A 22816-nucleotide genomic window follows, 5' to 3' on the forward strand; every position below is an offset into this window, starting at 1 on the left:
ATATATATATAATATTCAATCAGCAATAGCTACTTTGCTTCTCACCCAGTCTCACATGGCTATTTTTGGCAACCCTCATGTAAATTTTTCGTTATGAAACATGCATACAATAGTGAATAAGAAGCGGCTATTATTTTTAAGCTTAAAGCTTTTGCTTTACTCCAAAAAGGATATTTTGCTTTCTCCCATTTTCTTTAAAATTACCATGTAAAATACAAAAAAAAGCAATATCTAAAATTTTAAAATGCCTTTATTCCTTTTTAATTATTTCTTCACTGCTTTGCTTTAAAATTTAATTTTTGAAAGATGAAGAGTAGTTTTAATCAATGTATTCAGTAAAAGTAAATGCTTAATATTAATCTAGAAAGTTTTTGAAAAAAGAAATCAATACAAGATTGGGAAGAATAAATTTTCTCTAATAGTCAAATATACATTGAACTTAAAAAAATTTTAATTGTATTTTAGCCATGCATAACACTACTAGTATTTTCCTTAAAGATTTTAAAATTATGGTTTTCTCTTTCCCTTTTATGAGATATAAGCTCTTCCTTTCGATTTTTATTATCTCTTTTACCATTTATTTGATTCGTTAAACAATTCAAAAACATTTTTTTGCTGTACTTAGAGTAATGAAATGAACAGCTTTTTTCGTATTCTCTTATTTTTAATTATAATCTTTTTACAAAACAGCGTAATTTTTCTTTTTTTTCTTCTTTTACACGGAAAGGATTTTTATTTTGTTAGCTTTGCTAGATCGGACAAATTTTTTAAAAACACATTTTTTTCAACAAAAAAAAAAAAAAAACAGAAGTGCATTAAGCTGAATAATCTACTTTGCCTTTTACTTTAAGTATCGAAATAAATGTTGAATAACAGAACAACAATCTTAGTCTTATATTACTTTTTTATGAAACTCTGAGTAAACTAATTTTGGAGGGATTTAAAAGTGCTCTAGCTTTTTTCTTAATGTAAAAAACATTTTTTTGTTAAGATATTTAAAAAATGTTTTTGCATAAAGATACTTTTTTTATATTTCAATCAAATTTAACTGATGTTTTAAACTCACAGCTACTCGCCATGCACATCAATAAAAATATTTCCTGCTATTCCAACTTGATTAGAATTTTATATTTGATAAAATTAGCATTAGGTTTCGCAGTGTTTGGTTTCGTATGTTTATGAAACTGAAATTTCCTGTATTAACTATTACTAATGCTTATTAAAACAATTTTTTTTCTATTTTGACAAGTAATAATATTTTAGTTAGAATTCAGCATATCTCTAAGCATAAAATAATGTTTTCTGTCAAGAGAAAAAAAATATTCCTACTAGCAAATTTTATAAAAAAATTAGTACTTGTTTAAAATCCCATTGTCCAGGAAAGTTGGCGCAAATACCGCCAAATTGATGCCAAACTAGTACTGTTGCATCTTTTTTTTTAAAAGTGATGCAGCCTGCATCACGTAAAAAGAAACTGCATTTGTACCAGTGAAGTTAATGGACTCTCATCTTACTGAATATTTTTTGATAAGTAATTCTGTTGTATATTTCTAATGTATTATCAGAAATTAGATTTGAACAAATTTCTTAGTTTTGCTCTTTAAATAGAAATTGTAAAAAACCAATTATATTAATGGTTTCTTCTTGAAAAATTATATTTTTCTTAAATCAGGTATCAAAATTTGAAAATGAATCCAAGAAGAAAAAGTTTCTAAGTAGAAAAAAAATGCAATTTTTTGCCCCATAATGCACTGAGTACATTAGCTTCTTAAAATTATATTTAAGGCCCTTATATAAGTGCAAAGATGCCCCCAAAGATTTCATATGGAAAGTATAAAGATATTTTAATTAATAAAGGTATGCTAGTAAAAAGGTGCGTTCACCTTTAAAAAATATTAATTGGTCCTTTAAAACTAAAGTTTTATCAAAATATCTTTTGTGAAATAAAGGGCATTATCTATGCTCAATGTCAAATGAATTCAGGCACTAAAACACTTAATAATTGATAACTTCAAATAGTTATCCAGAAACCTTTAAACAATTTTAGTTAATTGGTATGATTTATTTACCTCCATACCTATTCAGAAACAATATGCTGTATTTACAAAATTTTCCCTTTTAATATAGGTAAATATATTAGCCAACTAAGCATATCAAAATATTTTCTTGAAGTATAACTTGAAAACTTGCTAGGGCGGAGAATGTAATTTAGCCCATTAACTTTCCTGTAAAATCGCTAGTACCTATGATTATTAAACTACAGTCCTTCATGAACTTGATATCCCTCAATTAAGATTTAGAAACGCAAGCAGTCAGTAGATTTCTCCCATAAGAGATAGTATGCTAATTGATATTAAATCCTCAAAATGCAATTTCCAATTAACTAAGCATTTTCATAACTTCTATACATTTAACTAATTATGATTCTCCTAATTTTGTGAATCATGCAGAAATTGGAGAATTAGTTCATAGATTACAATTAAACTTTCACTTTAATTTAAAGTAAACCGAATACTAATCTCTAAAAAAAGATCTCAAGTGTGCTTTTTTATACATAAGATTAATGAACATTATTCCGTTATTTATTAAAACTCACTCTTATCTGTTCATTTATAATCTTTATAAATTACCTTCATATTTTTCGAATTTCAATGTTTTAATATGTTTACATTGATTGTAAAAATTGATGTTTCTTATTCTGCAAACAAGTTTTTTGACAAAATTAATCAATTTCACAACTATTAATAGTCCTTTTTGCTCAATCGTATTGGCTTTTACGTAATCAATAATTAGATTTATTAGAAGTACATTAATATTCAACTTTTAAGCATGAAATAAAAATCATGCATACATTACGTTTATATAGCAATGTACTGATACTAAATTTTATACTGACAACACTGACGAAAATGTTTTTTCTTTTTTATGTTGCGTGAAATTTTTGAAAAGTTCTAATATACTTTCACTTCGCTGATTTTAAATCTGCAATCGGTTTCTTTCCAAGAGGAATAACTTTTATTATGCAATTCAATAATATATTCCTAACCAGGATTCCTTTACTCGAGTTACTACTGAATGTCTCCACTTCTCTGTTACATTAAACGTGGAAGGAAGATGGCGATAATACAGTTAATGATGCGATACGTTAATACGTTATTAATTTTTTTTTAAAGTCATATGTTTTATTTTTTCAAAGGTGCAGATAAGAGTATGTGTGTATATAAACCTATACTACATATTATAAAGAGTATATTTTATCTTAAGATAATTATTCTTTATTCAGAAATATTGCATTAATCAAAAGGGATGTGTCCTGATGAAGGCTTTTGCATTTTCCTATTAAAAGTTTTGCTATTTTATTTTATTTTAATTATTTGCGTTTATATAAAGCTATATACATATTGTACTGCAAAAAAAAAACTTTATAAGCTTATCATTCATTCAGACAAAAAATAAAAATTAAGAAAAAAATAAAGATACCATTTCGAAAAAAAAAATTTAGCTTTCGAACCAAACCTAATTTCAGATTTAAAATCCCAACATCTGAATTAGGTAACATGAATTACTTGTATAATTACAAAAAAATTGTTCCCCATTTTAATTGACTCAAATGAATTCAAATATTAGTAATAAAGTGCCTATTACCAATGATTTTAGATTTTATTTTTTATTTGATGTTATTGATAATTGTGAAGATTAACTTTATAAACACGGCACAAAATTCTGGAATTTAGGAATTTTTGACATAAAAATGTCACTTCTCAACTATAGCCTACCCTAACAAATTCTTATGGTTTGTTGGTGTTCTTATTAACATATAATAGTTTCTACAAAATTTGGATATAATACTATCTAGTTGCAATCAGGCTTATAAATTACAGTTAATATTTCCTAATTCAAAATTTTTCTTATAATTATTTATATTCATTACTAATTTTTTTTTAAGCCCTGAAGTCCTTAAAGTAAAGAGAGGAAACGCTTTCACCAATATATCAGAGAGCGGAGAAATTGATGAAAATTTTTGGTCATTGTTAATTTTCCGCAACGGGATAACTTTTCAATTACGTAGCAAAACTACTGACGGCACTATAATACAATAAGTTAACTAGTAGGATCTAAGAAGATTAAGTACAAGGCCATGTGTTGGCGTTATTATTTTATAAACTACAATAGTTTGTCTACAAAATTTAGATGTAAGGATGCAATTAAGCTAATGAGTTACAACTAATATTTTTACTTAATATTTCTCTTTTAGTGACTTATATTTATTACTCACTAGCCGCCTAAGGCGGCTAGCTGTCCGCCACGCTAAAGGTTTTCACAAATAAAGTTTTTTAAAACATAGCAGGAAATAAAGAATTGAAAAACCAAAGAGATCCAAGGTAAGTGTGATCGTTGATTTAAAAACAATTAAATTCCCATTTTATATATTATATAGCTACAACGCTTAAGAAGAAAAAAACTAAAATGCTAAATACATGAAAAGAACACGGAAACGAATTAATTTTTTATGGTATCAATTTCTATTTCTATATAATTTTTTATGGTATCAATTTCTATTTCTATATCGCTACAAAAATTATCGTCTTCGCTTAAGAAAAAAAAATAGAGCGTGGAAAGAAGAAGAAAAACTTATTATAACAATTATGAACAGCGACAAATATATCAAAGCGAAGCGTTCTATTTACGTATCGAATATGTTGCCACATTTTTAATACAAAAGTTAAACTTTTCTCCACTTTAATAAATGTAAACTAATGCGAACTTTACAATTAAATTATTAATTCCTTCGTATATTATTGGTTTAAGTTGTCGAAAATTAATATTTCAATTGTGAGGTTCGCATTAGCATACATTTATAAGAGTGGGGAAAAGTATATGCATTTTTTAATAGTTTTTTGAATATGGCTCTTTGAAGACGAAAAAGCAGACGAAAAGCATAGACTTACAAAATGACTGATAACTAAATAACTAATCAAAATTTTTGAAAAAGAAAAAAAATACTTCTTCATTATGTTAAAACACAATTATGTGCCGAGTTTCGTGCCTGGGCGAGGCTTCTGGGGCGATATATTGTGTTTACAGACACACACACAGCCGCGTTTATTATTATGTATATAGATAATTGTTTTTATTCTGTGGGAGCATATAAAAATATTTTCCAAGGAAAGAAAATTTACTTTTTAAATTCAGAAACTTTTCAAATATTTGAACTACAGAGAAAAGTACACGTGTATTTTTCTGGTAATTTTAATCCCTGAAATCAAAGTTTCGTCATAATTAATTCAGTAACTGACGCTTACGAAAAATATTTAAAATTTCAGGGAAATTTTTTTTTAAGTAAATAGATTACTTTATTTATTATTCTTGTGGTCATTCTCTTAGAACAGTTTGAGTTATATTTTTTTGCTGGCTATCACGATACTGTTACTTTATTAACAGTGTCATGTGTCTGAGATAATTTTTCTTCTTACTCTCCTTTTGTAACTTAAACTTGACACTAAGTGGCGACTACTTTACTTTTAATTACTTTTGAAAACTTACAAAAGAGAAGGATATTGACTTGAAAATTCTTGTTAATTTTTTTAATTTAAAACAATTAAAATTTCGAAAATTTTACTATATAATATTTCGTATAGTATAAAATTTCCCTGTGAAATTTTCTTTAACTTACACTTTTTGTACTAATAATTAAATGAACTATATAGTTGATAAATAATTATTTAGATCTGAATAGCTGAGTGTGGTCAGTATATTTTTTTATTTGCTAAGTTTGGTGACCATTGAGCATTATATGAGATTAAAAAGGAGTTGCTAGCATAAGTATGATATTAATAATATATTTCTGAGTTGAATATTAATGATTAGTTCTTATAAACATTTAAATAGTTTTATGTTAATTACAAGTATTTATACATAAAACTTCCGCAAAAAAAGCAAACAATTTTAGTAAAATCTTAACAGCGTACTTTTTTAGCGTACTTATGAAATTTGCACTTTTTTAGCAGATCATTTATTACCTACTTCTACTAACCACTTCAATAATTTATTTATAAAAGTTTCAACTTTTAAAAATTGTAATAATTATGGGGACTGTAATGAATGGTCATTATTACTGTAAGGATAATTATCGCTGTCTTTTACAGTAATATTTATTTAATTACATTGATTCAGTGTAAGGTAATTATTACTGTAGAAATTACTGTACATCAGAATTTTGTGCGGTAACATGTTTCGGCATAAATGATTTTTACGGTAAGGAATAAGCCCCAAGTACCAGTAATATTTACCGTAATTTGATCCACAGCTTACTTATAGCAATACTTTAGACTCAAACTTTGCTCTTTTTTACATCTCACTTGGTATCTTCTTCTACTAACCTCATTAATATTTCATTAATTAAAATGTTTTAACTTTCGAAAATTAAATTTAATCCGCAAAATTAATCAGTGAATACCATATGAAACGATAATAAGCATAATTGTCCTGATGATAAAATAAGAATTTTATTCCAGAAACAAATTCGAATATTTCGAAGCATGACACATCTTGATTTCCTTAAAGTTTTGCCTTTACCAGATTTGGTGATTTCAGAATTCCTTTTGAAACTTACTCCTAACTCTTGCTAGCTACTACCTGAAATTTTTGCCTACCGTCTTAGTAATTTAAAAATAAAGGAAAATAGCCTTTATAAAATTCACACAGCTTAAACAGTTTTGAAAGCTTTCTTCTATGAGATAAATTTTAAAGAGAAAAAAAGAGATTTTTCACTTCAATTCGGCTCACGAACCAATAGTCCTCTATTAAGCTGTACGTGACTGCGCTTACTATATCCCCAATACATGCGGCCATCCATAGCTCTAGGGGAATGTGAAAAATAACCTTATTCTGAGATGTTTTTCTCCGGGAAATTGTCCACATAACCATAACGGAGGAAGAACTTCCGATTTGGTTTGTATAAATCGTTCTTCTGATTGAGATGAAAGTTTCCCAGCAGCTATTTCTGAGATAGTAATGAAGTTAATAGACTAAATAATTTGCAATGATTTTCAGTAAAAACAAATGTTTTTGAAGTTTGTATACTAGTTTTGTTTTTTACGTAGAATTTAACACATCCTAAGAACAAAAAAAAAGTCGCACTAAGAAATTTTGACATTTCATATTATAATTTCTTGAATTGCCGGAACTTGAATAAATAAAAAGTTTAAACCGAAAGAAATCTCAAATATATATATATATATATATATATATATATATAGACATTAACCATTTNTATATACATATATACATATACATATATATATACGATAAAAAAATGGTTTTAATTTTAATATAAATGAACTAATTACTTGGAATTCTCATGTTTCTAGGAACATCTATTTATTTAAATACCACTTTAAATGATGAAATGAATAGAATTAGAAGAATATGTAATAATATTTTTTTATCCAAAAAGCAAATAGATAAGCTCTTTCAGAATTTGATAAAAAACAATGGATACCCAACTAAAGTAATAAAATTCTATATAAAATCATTGAGTTAATCGTATATTATTGTAGATATATTTACTAAAATTTTCTTTGTTAATTTATGTAATTTTTCCATGTTTCAAATCCATTTCGGGCAAATCCGTGGCCAAAATTATTTACTAAAAATTTCTTTGTTAATTTATATAATTTTTTCGTGTGCAAATCCATTTCGGGCAAATCCGTGGCTTAAATTATTTACTAAACAATGTCTGTTAATTTATATAATTTCAACAGGTGCTAATCCATTTGGGGCAAATCCGTGGCTAGAATTATTTACTAAAAATTTTCTTTGTTAATTTATATAATTTTCCTATGTGCAAATCCATTTCGGGCAAATCCGTGGCTAAAATTATATACTAAAAATATTTCTTTGTTAATTTATATAATTTGTCCATGTGCAAATCCATTTCGGGCAAATCCATGGCTAAAATTACTTACTAAAAATATTTCTTTGTTAATTTATATAACTTTTCCATGTGCAAATCCATTTCGGGCAAATCCGTGGCTAAAATTATGGGCAAAACAGGCAGTTCATGTTTCTTCCTCTTTTTTATTTTATTATATTTTTTTCTTAAATAAATATTTCTTTTCTAAAATTATTAATTGTCAACTTCCTTAAATTATCCAGAATAATATTACCCTGCGCACATCCATTTTCGGGCCCATCCTTGGTAATTATCAAAACAAACGCACTTCAGTATTGCAGTAAAAACGCACTTTAATACAAAACTCCTCTAGTTACGCTATTAGCTCAATTTGCGATTTTGTTTTCATTTTTTGCAATCTGACAATCTTGTTACGAAAATATTTTAAATCATTCTTGAAAAATTTCCCATTCATGTGCGTTCATTTGGATTCACTACTAACTTTATAGATTTGATTTCATGTTTTATTCCGTTTTTCTTTATATTTTATTTTCTGTTTTTACGTGATATTTTTACTTTTTGTGTTCTATTTTATTTGTTGTAACTTTTTTGTAAAATCCTCACATTATTGTATTGATATAATTTGCTTTCACTAAATTGATACAATATTAGAAAACACTCTTTTTTGTGGAATAATTTATAAACGGAATCTGGTTATATGGAGGGGCTCTGATAAAACAGATTTATTCTCTCAAGTGGATAATTTTTGTTAAAACAAAGATTAAAGATTAAATCAAATGTTCTAGAAACTTAAGAAGTTAAAAACAAAAAATTTATATCTAGCAAATAAGGGCAGAATAGGCAAATAAAATTTTAACTTGTACTACTTGTTATTGGACTAGATTTTTTAACAAATTAAATTAACATGTTCTTTCTAAGAATTAGCAGTTTTAACTGTAAAAAAAGTTATTGCTTTTTTATTAAGAGAATAAAAGAGATGTTTTAATTACCAGCATTTTATGCTTTCAAAAACTTGACTACGTAAAACGGAGATTAAACGGAATTCTAAAAATTGTTTAGCTGTTGAAAGTTTCGATTAATTAAATCCATAAGTCAGATGACTAAGCAATTACAAGTTTATGTGCAATAGTTTTTAAATCTTTGTGTCTTTATTTATCTTTTTTTCGAATCGATTGTAAGTCATTCACCCGCATATTTTTAATAAAAACTTTCTTACAAATGCGAAAATATTTTAAAACTCTTAGTAAATTTTTCGATACTACTTATGTTTAAGAATTCCTAACTGTTCCTTGAAATGGAAAAAAAAAACTTCTTTTATGAAAATTTGGAATTTTACTTCTAAACCTGCAGTTTTTTTCAATTTGTGATAAATAATGTGTGATAAATTAATTTCGTTAATTTATTTAACTTTTTAAAATATTTTCTGAATCATGTAACTTTTAAATTAAATAATTATTTTTTGTTTTTTAAATGTTAAACCATTGTTTTGGGAACTATAATGAAAGTTTTGAGCATTAATAAAGGCTTCAATAGGGAGTATCATTGAAAATATTTTATAAATTTTCTTAGTTTTGGTTCTTTTGTGAGCCACATTAGTTTCGAAGCAACTGAAAAAGGCCATCAAATTGTGAAATTCCTGTGTGACAAAACACACCTATTTAAAAACTCCGCACGTTTTGTTAGTTTAAAAAAAGTTTTGGGATCAGCTTATCGGAATACTTTAAATTTCTTTCGTTTCTTCTTACTACAAAAGAAGACATATTTACATTATTTTCCAGAAAATAAGACTTCTTTTAGGAACGTGCTTTAAAACAGAATTGGTATTTTTGTTCATAGATAACTGGAATATAAGAACACTATAAGTTCAACTAGAATTTATTAGTCGGAAATTAAGATAAGTATTAAAACAAGAGAAAATTATGGATCTGAAAATGCTCTTAAAACTCTTGTTTAATGTCTTTAATAGGAACAATTATAATGTTTAGGGAACAGCGAGAAGTTCTCTACCCTAGCAAGAAGATCCACAATTTTGTTCCCATTACCACCCACATGAGATTCACCACAATCACACAGGGCTTATCTGAGCCAAAAAATCCAATTTGGAAATGATATCATGTCGCAACCTATCTAGGACCCATAGCCAGTCCCTCAAGTATCGAAATGAGCTTTTGCTACCAGTCAATATCCACATATCAGGTATGCAAAAGTCCAAAGCAAGGCTCAAAGCTTATTTTAGGTGAATCATCGATCAGCAAATCATCGATCAGAGTATCATCCATCAGTGTATCATCGTTCTTAGTAAATCATCGATATTAGTGAATCTTAGAAATTTCTTAGTGAATCAGCATACGGTGTATCAACCATAGTCTAGAGCAGATGGAAATTGTATAAATAAAATTATAAAATCTGAACTTTCATATTAACTCTAAAAAACTCTTAATATTTATTTTATTAATTGTATAAACATTTTTCAATAGATTTGTTAAGTGATTTAAAATACTCTTATTAATTTTAAAACTTCAATCCTCAACTTTTAATTTATTAATCAAAGTATTTAAATTATTGTATAGCTACCATAATGATGCTAAACCCAATATGATTTTTAACTCAATGTATTTTAAAAATATATCATGATGTATGGGATAGGGGGCGCTGCGCGGCCCTGGTAGCCAGTTTTAATAAATAAAGGAAGGAAAGGAAAGCTTATTTTAGAACAATAAGTTCTGAGTGAAATACTGAGCTGAATGAAATACTATGGTCCAAGTTTCTAAGTCGGTATGTTGACTCTACTTATTTTTAAGCAAATACCACTTCCCGTTCCTCGTAAGTTAAATTTTCTGCAGTCAGTGTAGATTATCGAGGCTCATAAAAGGATTTTATTTATGACACATGGAGGGTCGATTGTTGTTACAACTCATGGTGCTTGATAAAACTCACTTTCAAGTCTACAAGAAAAGTTACATTACCAAGCGATATAGTGGGAATCAAAAGATTGAAAGGGCGACAGGAGTCAGCATCAATGTCCGTCAAGCCCTGCTTTCACATTATCCTCCGAAAGGGATATCCTTTTTCAACCACTAGTTATTTGTTGAACTTGATAAAGAGTTTTATGTTCTATTCCATGGCCCAAAACGTCTTAAGCTTAGCAATGTACTTAGGAAAATTTGCTTCTACTTTCAGGAAAAAAGCCGGAAAAATCAGCTTTAGAAAGATCAATATCACTGGAACAGCAGCTTTTGAGACCAGTGATAATTCTGGCTGCACTTAATTACATTCGATCTATTTTTTCCCCTTCAGATTAGTAAGTTCAGCAACCTAATAAGTTTTGCAACCATACTCACTTGTCAGCCATATTCATGCCAACTCTGATAGCCATACATAATAGTATTTTAACCAACGTTTACTAGAAATAAGTGATCCACTAAAGGGTTAATTTATAATGAATCATTCTCATTTATAAAGCACAGTTAACATACTCTTCTTATTTTCATAATGCATGGCAACTGCAGATTAACTAAATATTAACATAAAGTGGTAATAAATCAATTACTAAAGCTAATGGATATGTTTGATAGCTTAGCAAACTCTTAAATTTAAAAAACTTTGATATCAAATTTATATATTAGTCATTAATATAGTGGGCTAATAATTTTTTTCAAATATATTTATTAACTAAAAAACTCAAATTATTTTAATTATTTTGGCGTAATATAGGGAAATCGAAAACGATGACCCTTATTTTTAACTGCAGATTTATTTTAGATACCTACATTAAACCGATTCTGAATTTTTTAACCTTTTCGAAATAAAAAATTAAAAAAACTTTTCATCTAAAACAAGTTTTTATCTATAACAATACTCTTCAAATGTAAGAAAAGAATATTTTTTTGTTTTTTTGGTTTATAAGTGGAAACACTTCATTCCTTCTCTCAAAATAGCTCCCTTGTCGATAAACCAATAGTGAACAGATAATGAGAGGGAATGCTGTTTTTTTTCCCCACAGTATGAAAAATCAACTAGTCGAAGCAAGCGAGCGTGTAAATATTTGAAACTTATTGCTCTCTCCACAGTTTGTTTGACAAAAATAGTTTTTGGCGTTCAAAATGTCCTTATGATGAGTTAGGCTTAATGTTTGTGCAAGCAACATTCATTAATAAAACTGATTATCGACGGTCTTCACTTTATTAAATTACACTAATATATAAGCTTATCATTATATACGATTATATTAATTTATTAATATTGTACGTTCTTAACTTTAATGATGAATATTAGGGCAACCATCTATAAGGAATATATAGTGTGTTCAAGCATAAATGGGATATTGAAAATAATATTTTAGTGGTATAATATTAATGGACTATGCTATAGAATTAACTACTCAATTGATTTTGATGATTTCAGAGTTTAAGTTTTTGAAGTAGTTGAAGGGATTTCATTTAATGCAGGAAACTTGTTAAACTAAATTGATAAAATTCAAATTACAGATGAAAATATATTTTGGAATTACTATTTACTCCTCAGTTTCATGTTTATAAAGTTTTTGCTAAAAACTGACATATTTATGATAGAGTTGGGTATTATTAGTGATCTTTAAAGAACTTGAGGCAATATAATAATAAGCCACGTTGTTCATGCAAACGTTTACGAGGGAAAATGTTACATTTTTTCACTATGTCAAATGATGTTTTTGTTATTGTGCTGTTACCCTGGGAAACTATGAAACTTCTAAAGTACCTATCTGAAAATAATATTTATAAACAGTTGGTGGTCTTTGAAAAAGTGTGAGTTATCTCTTTATTGCGTCAGGCTCTACAATTGCTGTGTCAAAAGAAAAATATCACGATTTTTTAAAATAAAAATATTTACTTGAAAAATAGGGAAAATCTTGAACCAGAAACGGCAATTTGCTCTTGTTTTTTAAAATATCATTCTTGGTTTAGTCAAATCAATTTATAGGGTTTTTAAGCACTTGTACATAGTATACTTATAAATAATTTTACTCATAAATAATTCAAAGGCTTACGTGATACACCACTATGTTGCAGTTAAGTCGTGTTGAGTCTTTTAAAATGTTTTATTTTATATTATAACCGTCGTTGAACAGCCGACCTAATTTTCATGGGTTTACGACTACTTATGTTCAACTCCGTAGCCTTGTAATTTTGAACCCAATCCAGAAGACAAGGAAACTCATGGATCGAGTATTGGGAGAAATTTTGACTTCGTGGAGAACTTTTTGATGGAGCTAACACGTATTTGCGTTTCATGGAGAGGAAGACCGCCAGAACCTCCCACTGTTAGCCTGACGGCAAGGGGACTCTAACCTATGATCCATCTACCACTGAAGATATTTCACGTCTGCACTGCGGTCGGTGCAAGTCGAGTCCGGTTTTCGTCACGGGTTAGTATGCTCAAGTCATGAAACAGATTATTTAATTATTTGATACTTATAAAAACACAGATAATGCTGGAATTATTTTTAAACTAAAATTACTGTTTACTAGAAATAAACCTTTACTAGAAATAAATGGCCCACTAAAGAGTTAAAACAAACTTCGGAAACAATATTCTGAATTAAAAATCTCATTATTCATTCAAAATTCGATTATAATATATCAATATACTATGCTGGGGTAAGACAGAATTACGAAAATACTTATAAACTAAATCTATATAAATAATCGTTCATTTGACTGCAAATGTTTTGAAAGATTTTACCTAGCAAAACTGTTTATACGAATTGAAAGATCATGCTTAAAGCTCTAAGAAATGGTGTTCTTTTCACCCAAGAGAAACTTACATCGACCCAAATGAAGGGTTTAAAAGCTTCTTTCATTTTTTAATACCGCTTTAATTAGGTAAGCATTATAATATAAATATAGCTATCCTACAGAATGTTTTCAAAATTGCTGGTATTAAAACTAAAAAGACTTAATTATAGTATTAAAACTAAAGAGACTAATTAACTTCCTCTCTTCATTTAGTTTCATTCGAATTTTGGATACGTGAAAATGAAAAGCATTTCTAAAGGCTTCAAGCATGAATACGTATTATGCTATCATTTTTTTCGATGTAAAATCTTCGAAAACATAAGCAGCTGAAAGAGAGATTACTTACATAGAATTAGAATCGAAGTGTTTCCATACTTTTGTTCAAACCCTGCAACTTCATTTAATAAGTTTTAAATATTTATGATATTTCTCTGTAACTTGCAAAAAGAATAAGTAGAAAGTCTTCTCTTTTCTCAATTTTTTCAGCTGTAGGAAATGGTAAATACGATTCTTCAAAAATCTTTCTGTTAAAACGAGTTTTATTTTAAAAGCATAAAAAATGCGATCTACCTAGATATTTCTATGAAAAAAGTAAAAAAATCTTGGAAAACCAACAAATCTTATTATTTCCTTTTAAAAAAATCACAAATTAATAACTAAAGCAAGGCTGCTATTTGTCTTATTTGTCCTGAAAAGCCAGCCTGGTAGTAAAAACATTTTATTGTTATTCTTTCTTCAGAATATGTAAATTATCTGAAACTGCTTGCTAATGATTAGCAGTTATAACTACATACTATAGCCATTGCTCGTATAACATTCGATATAAGGGATGCGGGAGGGATTGGTTGAGTCATTTCCGTTTCAATTTTAATAAAGGTTTATTCAATGTTGACATTTAAATTTGCCATTTATATATTGTCCCCTGATTCATTTTCTTACTTTTCTCATCTTTTGAAGAAGAAGTAGATGTCCCTTCAGAGCAGGGCTATTTTTATAGGTTGTTGTGACAAGCTCGTGTATGATACTTATCCGGAATAGGTTAACCTCGTCAGACCCAAGGTACCCATTAAAGTACCTCACCAAATACAGGGTACCCACAACCTGAAAAAACGAGAGAATTGTGATGAACTTTTCTCAAAACTGCTTCAAATTTCCTAAAGTTAACTTCCAATTACTTTCATAAAATCAATTTTAAAGTCCTTCACACCACGATAAACAAAATTAAATTATTTTTAGCACATATGAATATTTCAAAGTATGTATATTTTTCAAAATTTAACTACCAGTTTAAAACAATATTCAGGCCGTACCTGGTCGAAATAAATCATGTTTGAAGAGTTTATAAATTACTTAAGTAAGAATTCCTTTTTATAGTTTTTTGTTCAAAATAAACAGTTAATTGACAGATGCTACTTAATAAAAAGTTATAATTAACCTGACTAATACTACTTATTAGCTGCAGTTAATCTAACTAACGCTACTTATTAATAGTTATAGTTAACGTGACTGACGCTACTTATAAATAGTCGTAGCTACGTTACTAACGCTACTTATTAATGGTCGTAGCTAACGTCACTAAAGTTACCAATTACTAGTTATAACTAACATGACTGGCTCTACTTATTAATAGTCAAAGTTAATGGGACTAACATTACTTACTATCAGCTATAGTTTATGTATACTTATGAAAAATACTTGAGAAGCAAGCATGAATCTCAATGCCTCCTAATCGAAACTGCGAAGGCAGTTTTGGAATTGGTGAGCGATGGCGAACAGGAGATGGTAGCCCCTTTGTTCATAGATGCGAACCGATTTCATTGTAATATTAAAATTAAGTATATGCAAAGATAGTTAAGTACAAAGTTTGGTTCCATCTTAATATTAATCCTTTTATGATCATAACTCTTCATAGGTTTATTCAATATGAAAATTTCAATTTTGCTTTCTTGTAATGCAAACCATTAGGTAAATTAACAAACAATAACATGTGATATAAATTTTATTTTAAGTAGGATTTTCAAAGTTTTTTTTATTTTTCAGGTGTACACATCAGTTGTATTCTTTTTAACATTTCTTGTACCAATGTTGATTTTAAGTTATACGTATGGTAGCATAGGAGTAAGGATGTGGGCTCACACTACTCCAGGAAACGCCGATGCGTCAAGAGATAGACAGCAACTGGTAGCTAAAATGAAGGTATTTCACAAACTATTCATTTTGAACACACATTACGTAATAAATATTAAAATAACTTGTAAAAGCGTTAGGTTACAGATGCTTTCACATGAGTTTGGGGCATATTTTTTCATTATTAGTTTTTGTGGGTGGGTGTTTTTTTTTCCTTGTCAATTTGAATTTTACATTGACAGTAGCAGGTTAGATGCTTCAGCAATCATTGTGCCACATCATACCAAAGTGATAATTAATTCATTTACCAATTTTTAATGACATTTTTGCCTTATAGCACAATAAATTTATATTTAAAGACTAGGAGTTTTGTTGTTTCGTGACATTAGACATTAAATAACATATCAAATTAAATATATGTTGTTTTAACAAATTTAATGACTACATAACAGTAACTTAATATTTTGGACTACCAAACATGATGACATATTGAATAAAATTTGTGCATGCATCACATTGTGCATGAAACTGATCGTTAACTTCTTAATCGTTAAACGAATATCTTAAACTGTAATTTACAATAGTATATTAATGGAATTTACCAAAAACTAATAATTGTAAAATGTTCAATTAGTTTAGATATCGATTCAAAAAAGTTTATCTTAAAATGCAAATTAGAATTACATTATTCTAATAATAATAATATTAAAAACAATCCTCCTAAATTCTTAATTTCGAAATCAAACAAAATCAAAAATGTAATAGTAGAGGTAATTTTCACCTTTAAATTAGAGAAACAAAAATAATTATTAGAAAATGATTGATTAAATTGTAGCGTAATAAGGTAAAACCGTAGAACTAAGTTATAATAATGGATCAACACTTTCAGTGCTAAATTCCAAATTTAGAAAGCAATTAATTAATTATTAACATTAGAAATTAATTCAAAATCAAAAACGTAATTGTAGAAGACTACGTAAGAAAAATGAAAAATACAGATGAATACTTTTTAATTAAGGATACAAATATGTTTGATAGGAAAACAAAACTTCTTTTAATTTTATTCTGATTACCTTTAAAAAAATATGGAAATTGATGTAGGAAAACTGGATCCATTCATATGAATTGAAAGGGAATAAAAATACACTGATAGCAATGAAAAATTGTGTTAGTCTGTTATGTTTAATATAAGGTTTTAAATTTTCCTGACGGAATTCATAAAACAGATGCCGGCTGAAACAAGCATGCATTCTAATAAGAAGTACTTAATTTTATACCCTGTTTGTGCTTAGTTTTTTCTGTATTTTACCTTAACCTGTTAGCGCTCTGCTTTAAAAGTGGTAGAATATCTTTGCTTACAGTAAGTGGATATATTTTTCTTTTACCTACCACTTTAGCTTTAAAAATTCACAGAGTTTTTGACCTTACATGCAAAGATAAGTATTTATATTATTAATACAATATAATTGCCTGAACTATCTAGTTGCCACTTGTTAATGATAACAAGCCAATTTTTTAGAAAAAGTGGTGCGCTTTTTTGTGTGCTCCAGTGGCGCAATCTAGGGCCTAGAATTCAGCTTCTGCCACACACATACGTTGCAGCCCGTTTTACAAGAAGAACGCATTCACACAACATCCACCCATCTGCAAATCGTAATTTTGTCCTGAACCAGTGATTGATCGATCTCATATCCAGTATCCTCAATGATTTGTTATGGGAACTTGCAGGACATTGTGACCCGGAGAGATTTAGCATGCACCAGTCACCAATTTGTACACGCGAAGTCTTCAGCCGGGGTGGGGGATCAAACTCACGACCTCTTGAACATGGGCCAAACGCCCTACCAACCAGGATATCACATCACATCTATAGATAGCCCCTGGATATCCCAATAAAGCCTATCAATGAAGCAAATGTGCTACCACTTTTTTCCACTTTTTAAGGAAGGAATCATACCTTTTACAAGTACTCTGGTCAGAAATGGGTTATTAAATATTTCTATTAGAAAAATGTTGATTTATTGTTTAACCTAATTCCATTTTATAAGAAATAAATGCATTCTACTGCTAGTTTCAAATGGCTGCTTCAATTTTTCCTCTTTTAGAGCAGGTTAAAATGACATTAAAATTTTAATGAAATCAGTAATTATAATGAAGTAATAAATGGAAATAAATTGCCATAAGTTCATGTTCTTATCACGCTTTCTATCCCATTTGACGTAAGAACAATTAAGTTTGTGATAAAAGTTTAACATTAACCAATTTTATCACTAATATCAAACCCTTCCCTTACTTTCAGAAGTAATTAAGTACCCGTCGGTTGAAAGATTTGAGCATTGCTAGTTAGATAAATGAATTACAGGTGCTAAATAGATTTACTTTTAACTCATTAGTATTCTATATTCCTATTTTGATAATAAGTCTTATTTTTAAGGATAAAAACTTTGCGATTTAACTACTTCGTTTATTTTGAAGGAGCAAGATATCCGTGTCAATCAAAATAAAATAATATTATAATGAGAAAATATTATATTTCCTATATTTTATATACTACATATCAAGATCCTGTAAAAAGTTTGACAGCGACAACTAAATGTTTTAGGTGGCATTAAACGATATTTTACACATTCTTAACATTGTAATTATAATTTAATAGCTGAATTGAAAGTTTTTCCAATTTTTCTTAAACGACGATTTTTTTGAAAAAAAGATTTATTAGACAACTGTAGGCAGAGAATCAAACAATGAAACAGAGAACAAGAAACAAGAAATAAGAAAATAGAACAAGAAACAGAGATTTCTGAATAAACATGCTTTTTTCCGACGAATTCAGATTTGACAATAAAAAAAATTAAGTTGTGATAATCATCAAGATATACACTGAATAATTAACGGCTCAGACTTCTCCAATTTGCGGTGGAAACACTTTGTTTAATCTATAAATTATGTATCTGAAAAAATCCAATCAATAGATTATCTATTGTAATGGAATAATAAAAATGTATAGTTTTATTATTTTATACTATAAAATGTTTCACCCAATCCTGGATTTTATAAATTGGAGACGATTTTTCAACTTTTCCAGTCAAAAATTTTCTAGCTAGAAATTTATTTCGATTTGAAATTTTTAGGCTTTTAAATTAAGATAATCTTGGGTATAATAAGATAATAAATTTTTAAATCTGAATAACTGTGTTACCCCTTTGGTTATCGAACAGGTAGAGTTCCAAACTGCTTATGTACAATATGAATAAAAAATTAAAAGCATATCAGTTGTTTTACTTATGAAAAAAGAAATACTAAGATAACTATATTTAATTTTTGAAAGAATTTCAAGCTCACTTTATTTAAAGATTAGAAATTTATGATCTTTTTTCTGTTCGCTGTATTTAGGTGGTTAAAATGATGGCAACTATAGTGATATTGTTTGCTCTTTGCTGGCTTCCAATACACATTTTTGGATTAATGGTATACTTCGTTCCCGACCTAGTGATGCCGATACGGGATGAAGATTTTCCAGGATTTGCAGCTGCATTTCTCAGTTGCCATTGGCTTTCTATGGCCAACAGCTTTGTAAATCCTCTTGTGTATTGTTTTATGAGTGATAACTTCAGAGTAAGTTCTAATAGTGATATAAAGTATGTAAAACATGAATATTTTGTGATACTGTAGCGATTTGTTTTATTCGTTGGTTTAATAATGGTTGGGTTAATACTTTAATAATGGTAACGCTGAGATCTGGTGCAACTGATGACTCAACTTAATTAGGAAGATTTCGACAAACATAATGCTAACAAACATAATGCTAACAAAAATAATGTTAAATAAAAGCCAACAAAAGTACTTATTTATTGAATGAACCAATTGTTGCAAGATCACAAGATTCATTTCTAAATTTAATTAATACATTTCCTCAAATTCGCATTCTATGTCCATGTTTTTAGTTCGAAGGTGGGCTTAAACAGAAAACAACATGTAACAACGATAAACAGCTAGCTTCTTTGCCTCAGTAGCGTAAATCACGCGAACATAACGTAAAGATGCGTAGCATCTAAAATATAAATTGATCATGCGCAGTTGCTTCAATCTTACATACGGGAGCGCACGGAAGCTAACGTAAAAGTGCGAAATCTCCCTGTTGTCCCAGGACAAAAACCTATGTAAGTCATTACCAGGCGCTATATGTACCAGGATATAAACCATTTTCAGGACTAAAAACTGTGACAGTTTAGAATTATTATCGAAAATTTTAATAGTGGTAACACTGAGCTTTGGTACAACTGACGACTTAACCAAATTGTCCGACAACTCAATCGTTCGACAGAGCATTTTCAGGACAAAAAATTATAACAGTTTAAAATTATTATAGAAAACAAAAATAGTGCGTAGAGTCCCTCCTCGCGGAAGAAGTGAAACTTCGTAATGTGGAAATGAAAATAGGATGTTAGTACATTTACCATTAAAGTTCATAACATACGTTCATAACAATTAAAGTTCATAACATTTTGGCAGTGGCATTAAAAGTTTCACTTCAAAATATATATAAACCACATAATATAACAATATGCTTCAGTATAATACTACATTAACATTTACAATTACAATTAAAGTACATTTACAATTAAAGTTCATAACATTTTGGCAGGGCTAAATCCATAAAATAAAAATAAAAAAAGAAGAAGAAATTACAGAGAATAGTCTAAATTTGAGAGAAACTAAAATGTCGACTCACCATTTTATGTGGTCTACATTTTGTACTGTCTCCTTTTTTAGATCTCGTTTAAATTCACTCGTTAAACTTAAAACATAAGTATCAAAAAATAAATATAAACCACATAACATAACAATATGCTTCAGTATAATACTGAATCATATATTATATATATGTGCTGAGTATAATACTGAATTCAGTATAATACTAACGCAACAGTGCTTTCATACCCCCTCCATGGTAGCGTTAAACGTTTAACGCAACCTTGTTGGAAGTCGCACTAGGAGTTTCACTTCAAAAATTACTGTAGAAAAAAATTATGATAGACTAATATCCAAATAATTATTATTTTATTAAAAGTACTAATAACATAAGTGGTTTGAAGATGCAGTCATGGCTCGATTTAACGTCCCAGGTCGTCCAAAAGAAAACGGACGAAATAACGTTAGGTAATTACATTGTGTCACCAAAAATATAAACTTGAAATCTGAAAAATACCAGAATGAACTGGATAAAACCAATGCTTTGCATTCAAAAACTGACGGAATAACTGTTAATGATGCACCTTATTATATTATAAACTCTGTCGGCAATTGTATTACTAGCAAAATGTACTCGTTGGAAAAACATATAGTATTAGGATAAATAGGCAGTCAGTTGTCAGAGAGCTAATTTAAATTCTAGCAAACTTTATCGACACGATCTCCTTTTTGGAGGATTTCCACTCGGCTCTATTTGGTTGCACTTTAATTTAAGTTTTTATATCTTTTAAAATTTGTCACCTAATTAAAAAAAAAAAGTCAAAAATAATGTTTTTATTTATTTAGAAAGAATACCAAAGAAGAGAGCGGGTTTTCAAAAGCCGCTGGATTAGAAAACCGCTGCCGGTAAAATGTAATGTCGGGCAATCGATTGCCTGGCAAATGAACAGATCCACAACATAGCTGTAGAGATATCAACCAACGGAACCAAATAGTGCTTATAACCACACGTTTTATACGCATTTTCGTAACATCAGAGCAAATGGAATTTATTTCCCAACAATCTTCCACTTTTTTTCTCAATCAGTTACAACTATAGAACTTATTCTCAATTACCATGAAAATGAAACAATTAGGAGAAACGCAAGCTAATTTTTGTAAGAAATGATGTAAGAAAATAGTACGTATAATAAATAAATTCAAATTTCAAGTATAGAAATTTTAAAACTTATATTGTCAAAATATACTCTAAAAGTCAACTTAAATTATTGAAACTTAATTGTCAAAATATACTCTAAAATATATTCACTGGAAGTTCGAATTTAAGCAAGGAAGAAAAAGCGAGAAAAACACTATCGAAATCTGTTGAGACACTATTAAAAATAACGAGATTTTAAATAATAATACCTGTTTAAACAGAGAATAAAGCTTGAAAATGTTTCAAATTAACTTTTCTTCAAATATCAACTCCTCTCCGTTTCTCTAGACTGTCAAACAAGTTCTGGCGTTTAAATATCCCCTTGTTAAAGGCATCAATTCGTCAATATTCGATATATCTTTTCTTTTCTTCGCTTAAATATATCTTTGCGATCTCTAATGTTTGACTTCATTGACAAGGATTCTTAAAATGTATGTTAAGGATATAGTGGGAAGTAGTTTGTTTATAGATAAAGCGGATGAGTTTACGAAATAATGACATGATTTCTTTTCAGACCGATTTAAGAAATTTGTTACATTGCCAAAGAGGACGCGAAAGAACAGAGCATCATGCTTCAACATTGCTCACAGGCTCATCGACATTAAAACACCCAATCGTGGCTCTCAGAGTGCTCAAACAAGATGATGACATCATCGTGAGACGGTCCTGCTGCAAGGAAAAGAATAACCGACCATCAAAAAAGACTGCAACACCAGACTGAATAAAGAACAAAAGAAATAAATGTGACCCCACCCTCTCTTCAATGTCAATAAGTGTATCATTTTTCGAATTATGTGCACATCAAAATTTTCATCATTTATTAAATTATGTTATGAAAGCTTTTTGTTTTTCATTATCATTTGACTTTATTTGTTTAAAATTCTAAAACTTGTTTTAAACTGTTACTTGATAACAACTCACAAGAAAGACATCAATTTTAAAACGTATAACAACAAATATATTACAAAAAGCAAAATCAGTAGGCTTACCAGAGTACTGGGAAATAAAATAAAATTATGAATAAAGTTTCTTATAAAACTGTCAAAATTGTCTCTCAAAATCAATTTTTTCAGAATAGCGCTGATAGATATTTCCTAATAGATATTATCA

At 28.6% G+C, this 22816-nt stretch overlaps 1 protein-coding gene across 1 annotated transcript in view; it reads left to right on the forward strand.

The window, feature by feature from the left end:
- The window catches only part of LOC107450819 (RYamide receptor), a 117913-nt gene extending 95365 nt beyond the window's left edge, over window positions 1-22548 (forward strand). Inside the window, exons 4-6 of the mRNA XM_043043079.2 lie at window positions 15730-15885; window positions 19210-19431; window positions 22221-22548. Coding sequence (XP_042899013.1) covers window positions 15730-15885; window positions 19210-19431; window positions 22221-22427 — 585 coding nt within the window. The 3' untranslated portion in view covers window positions 22428-22548. The remainder of the gene's footprint in view (window positions 1-15729; window positions 15886-19209; window positions 19432-22220) is intronic.
- The last annotated feature ends 268 nt before the right edge of the window (window positions 22549-22816 follow it).

Source organism: Parasteatoda tepidariorum, chromosome 5 (genome assembly GCF_043381705.1).
Source record: "Parasteatoda tepidariorum isolate YZ-2023 chromosome 5, CAS_Ptep_4.0, whole genome shotgun sequence".
NCBI classification, from domain to species: Eukaryota; Metazoa; Arthropoda; class Arachnida; order Araneae; family Theridiidae; genus Parasteatoda; species Parasteatoda tepidariorum.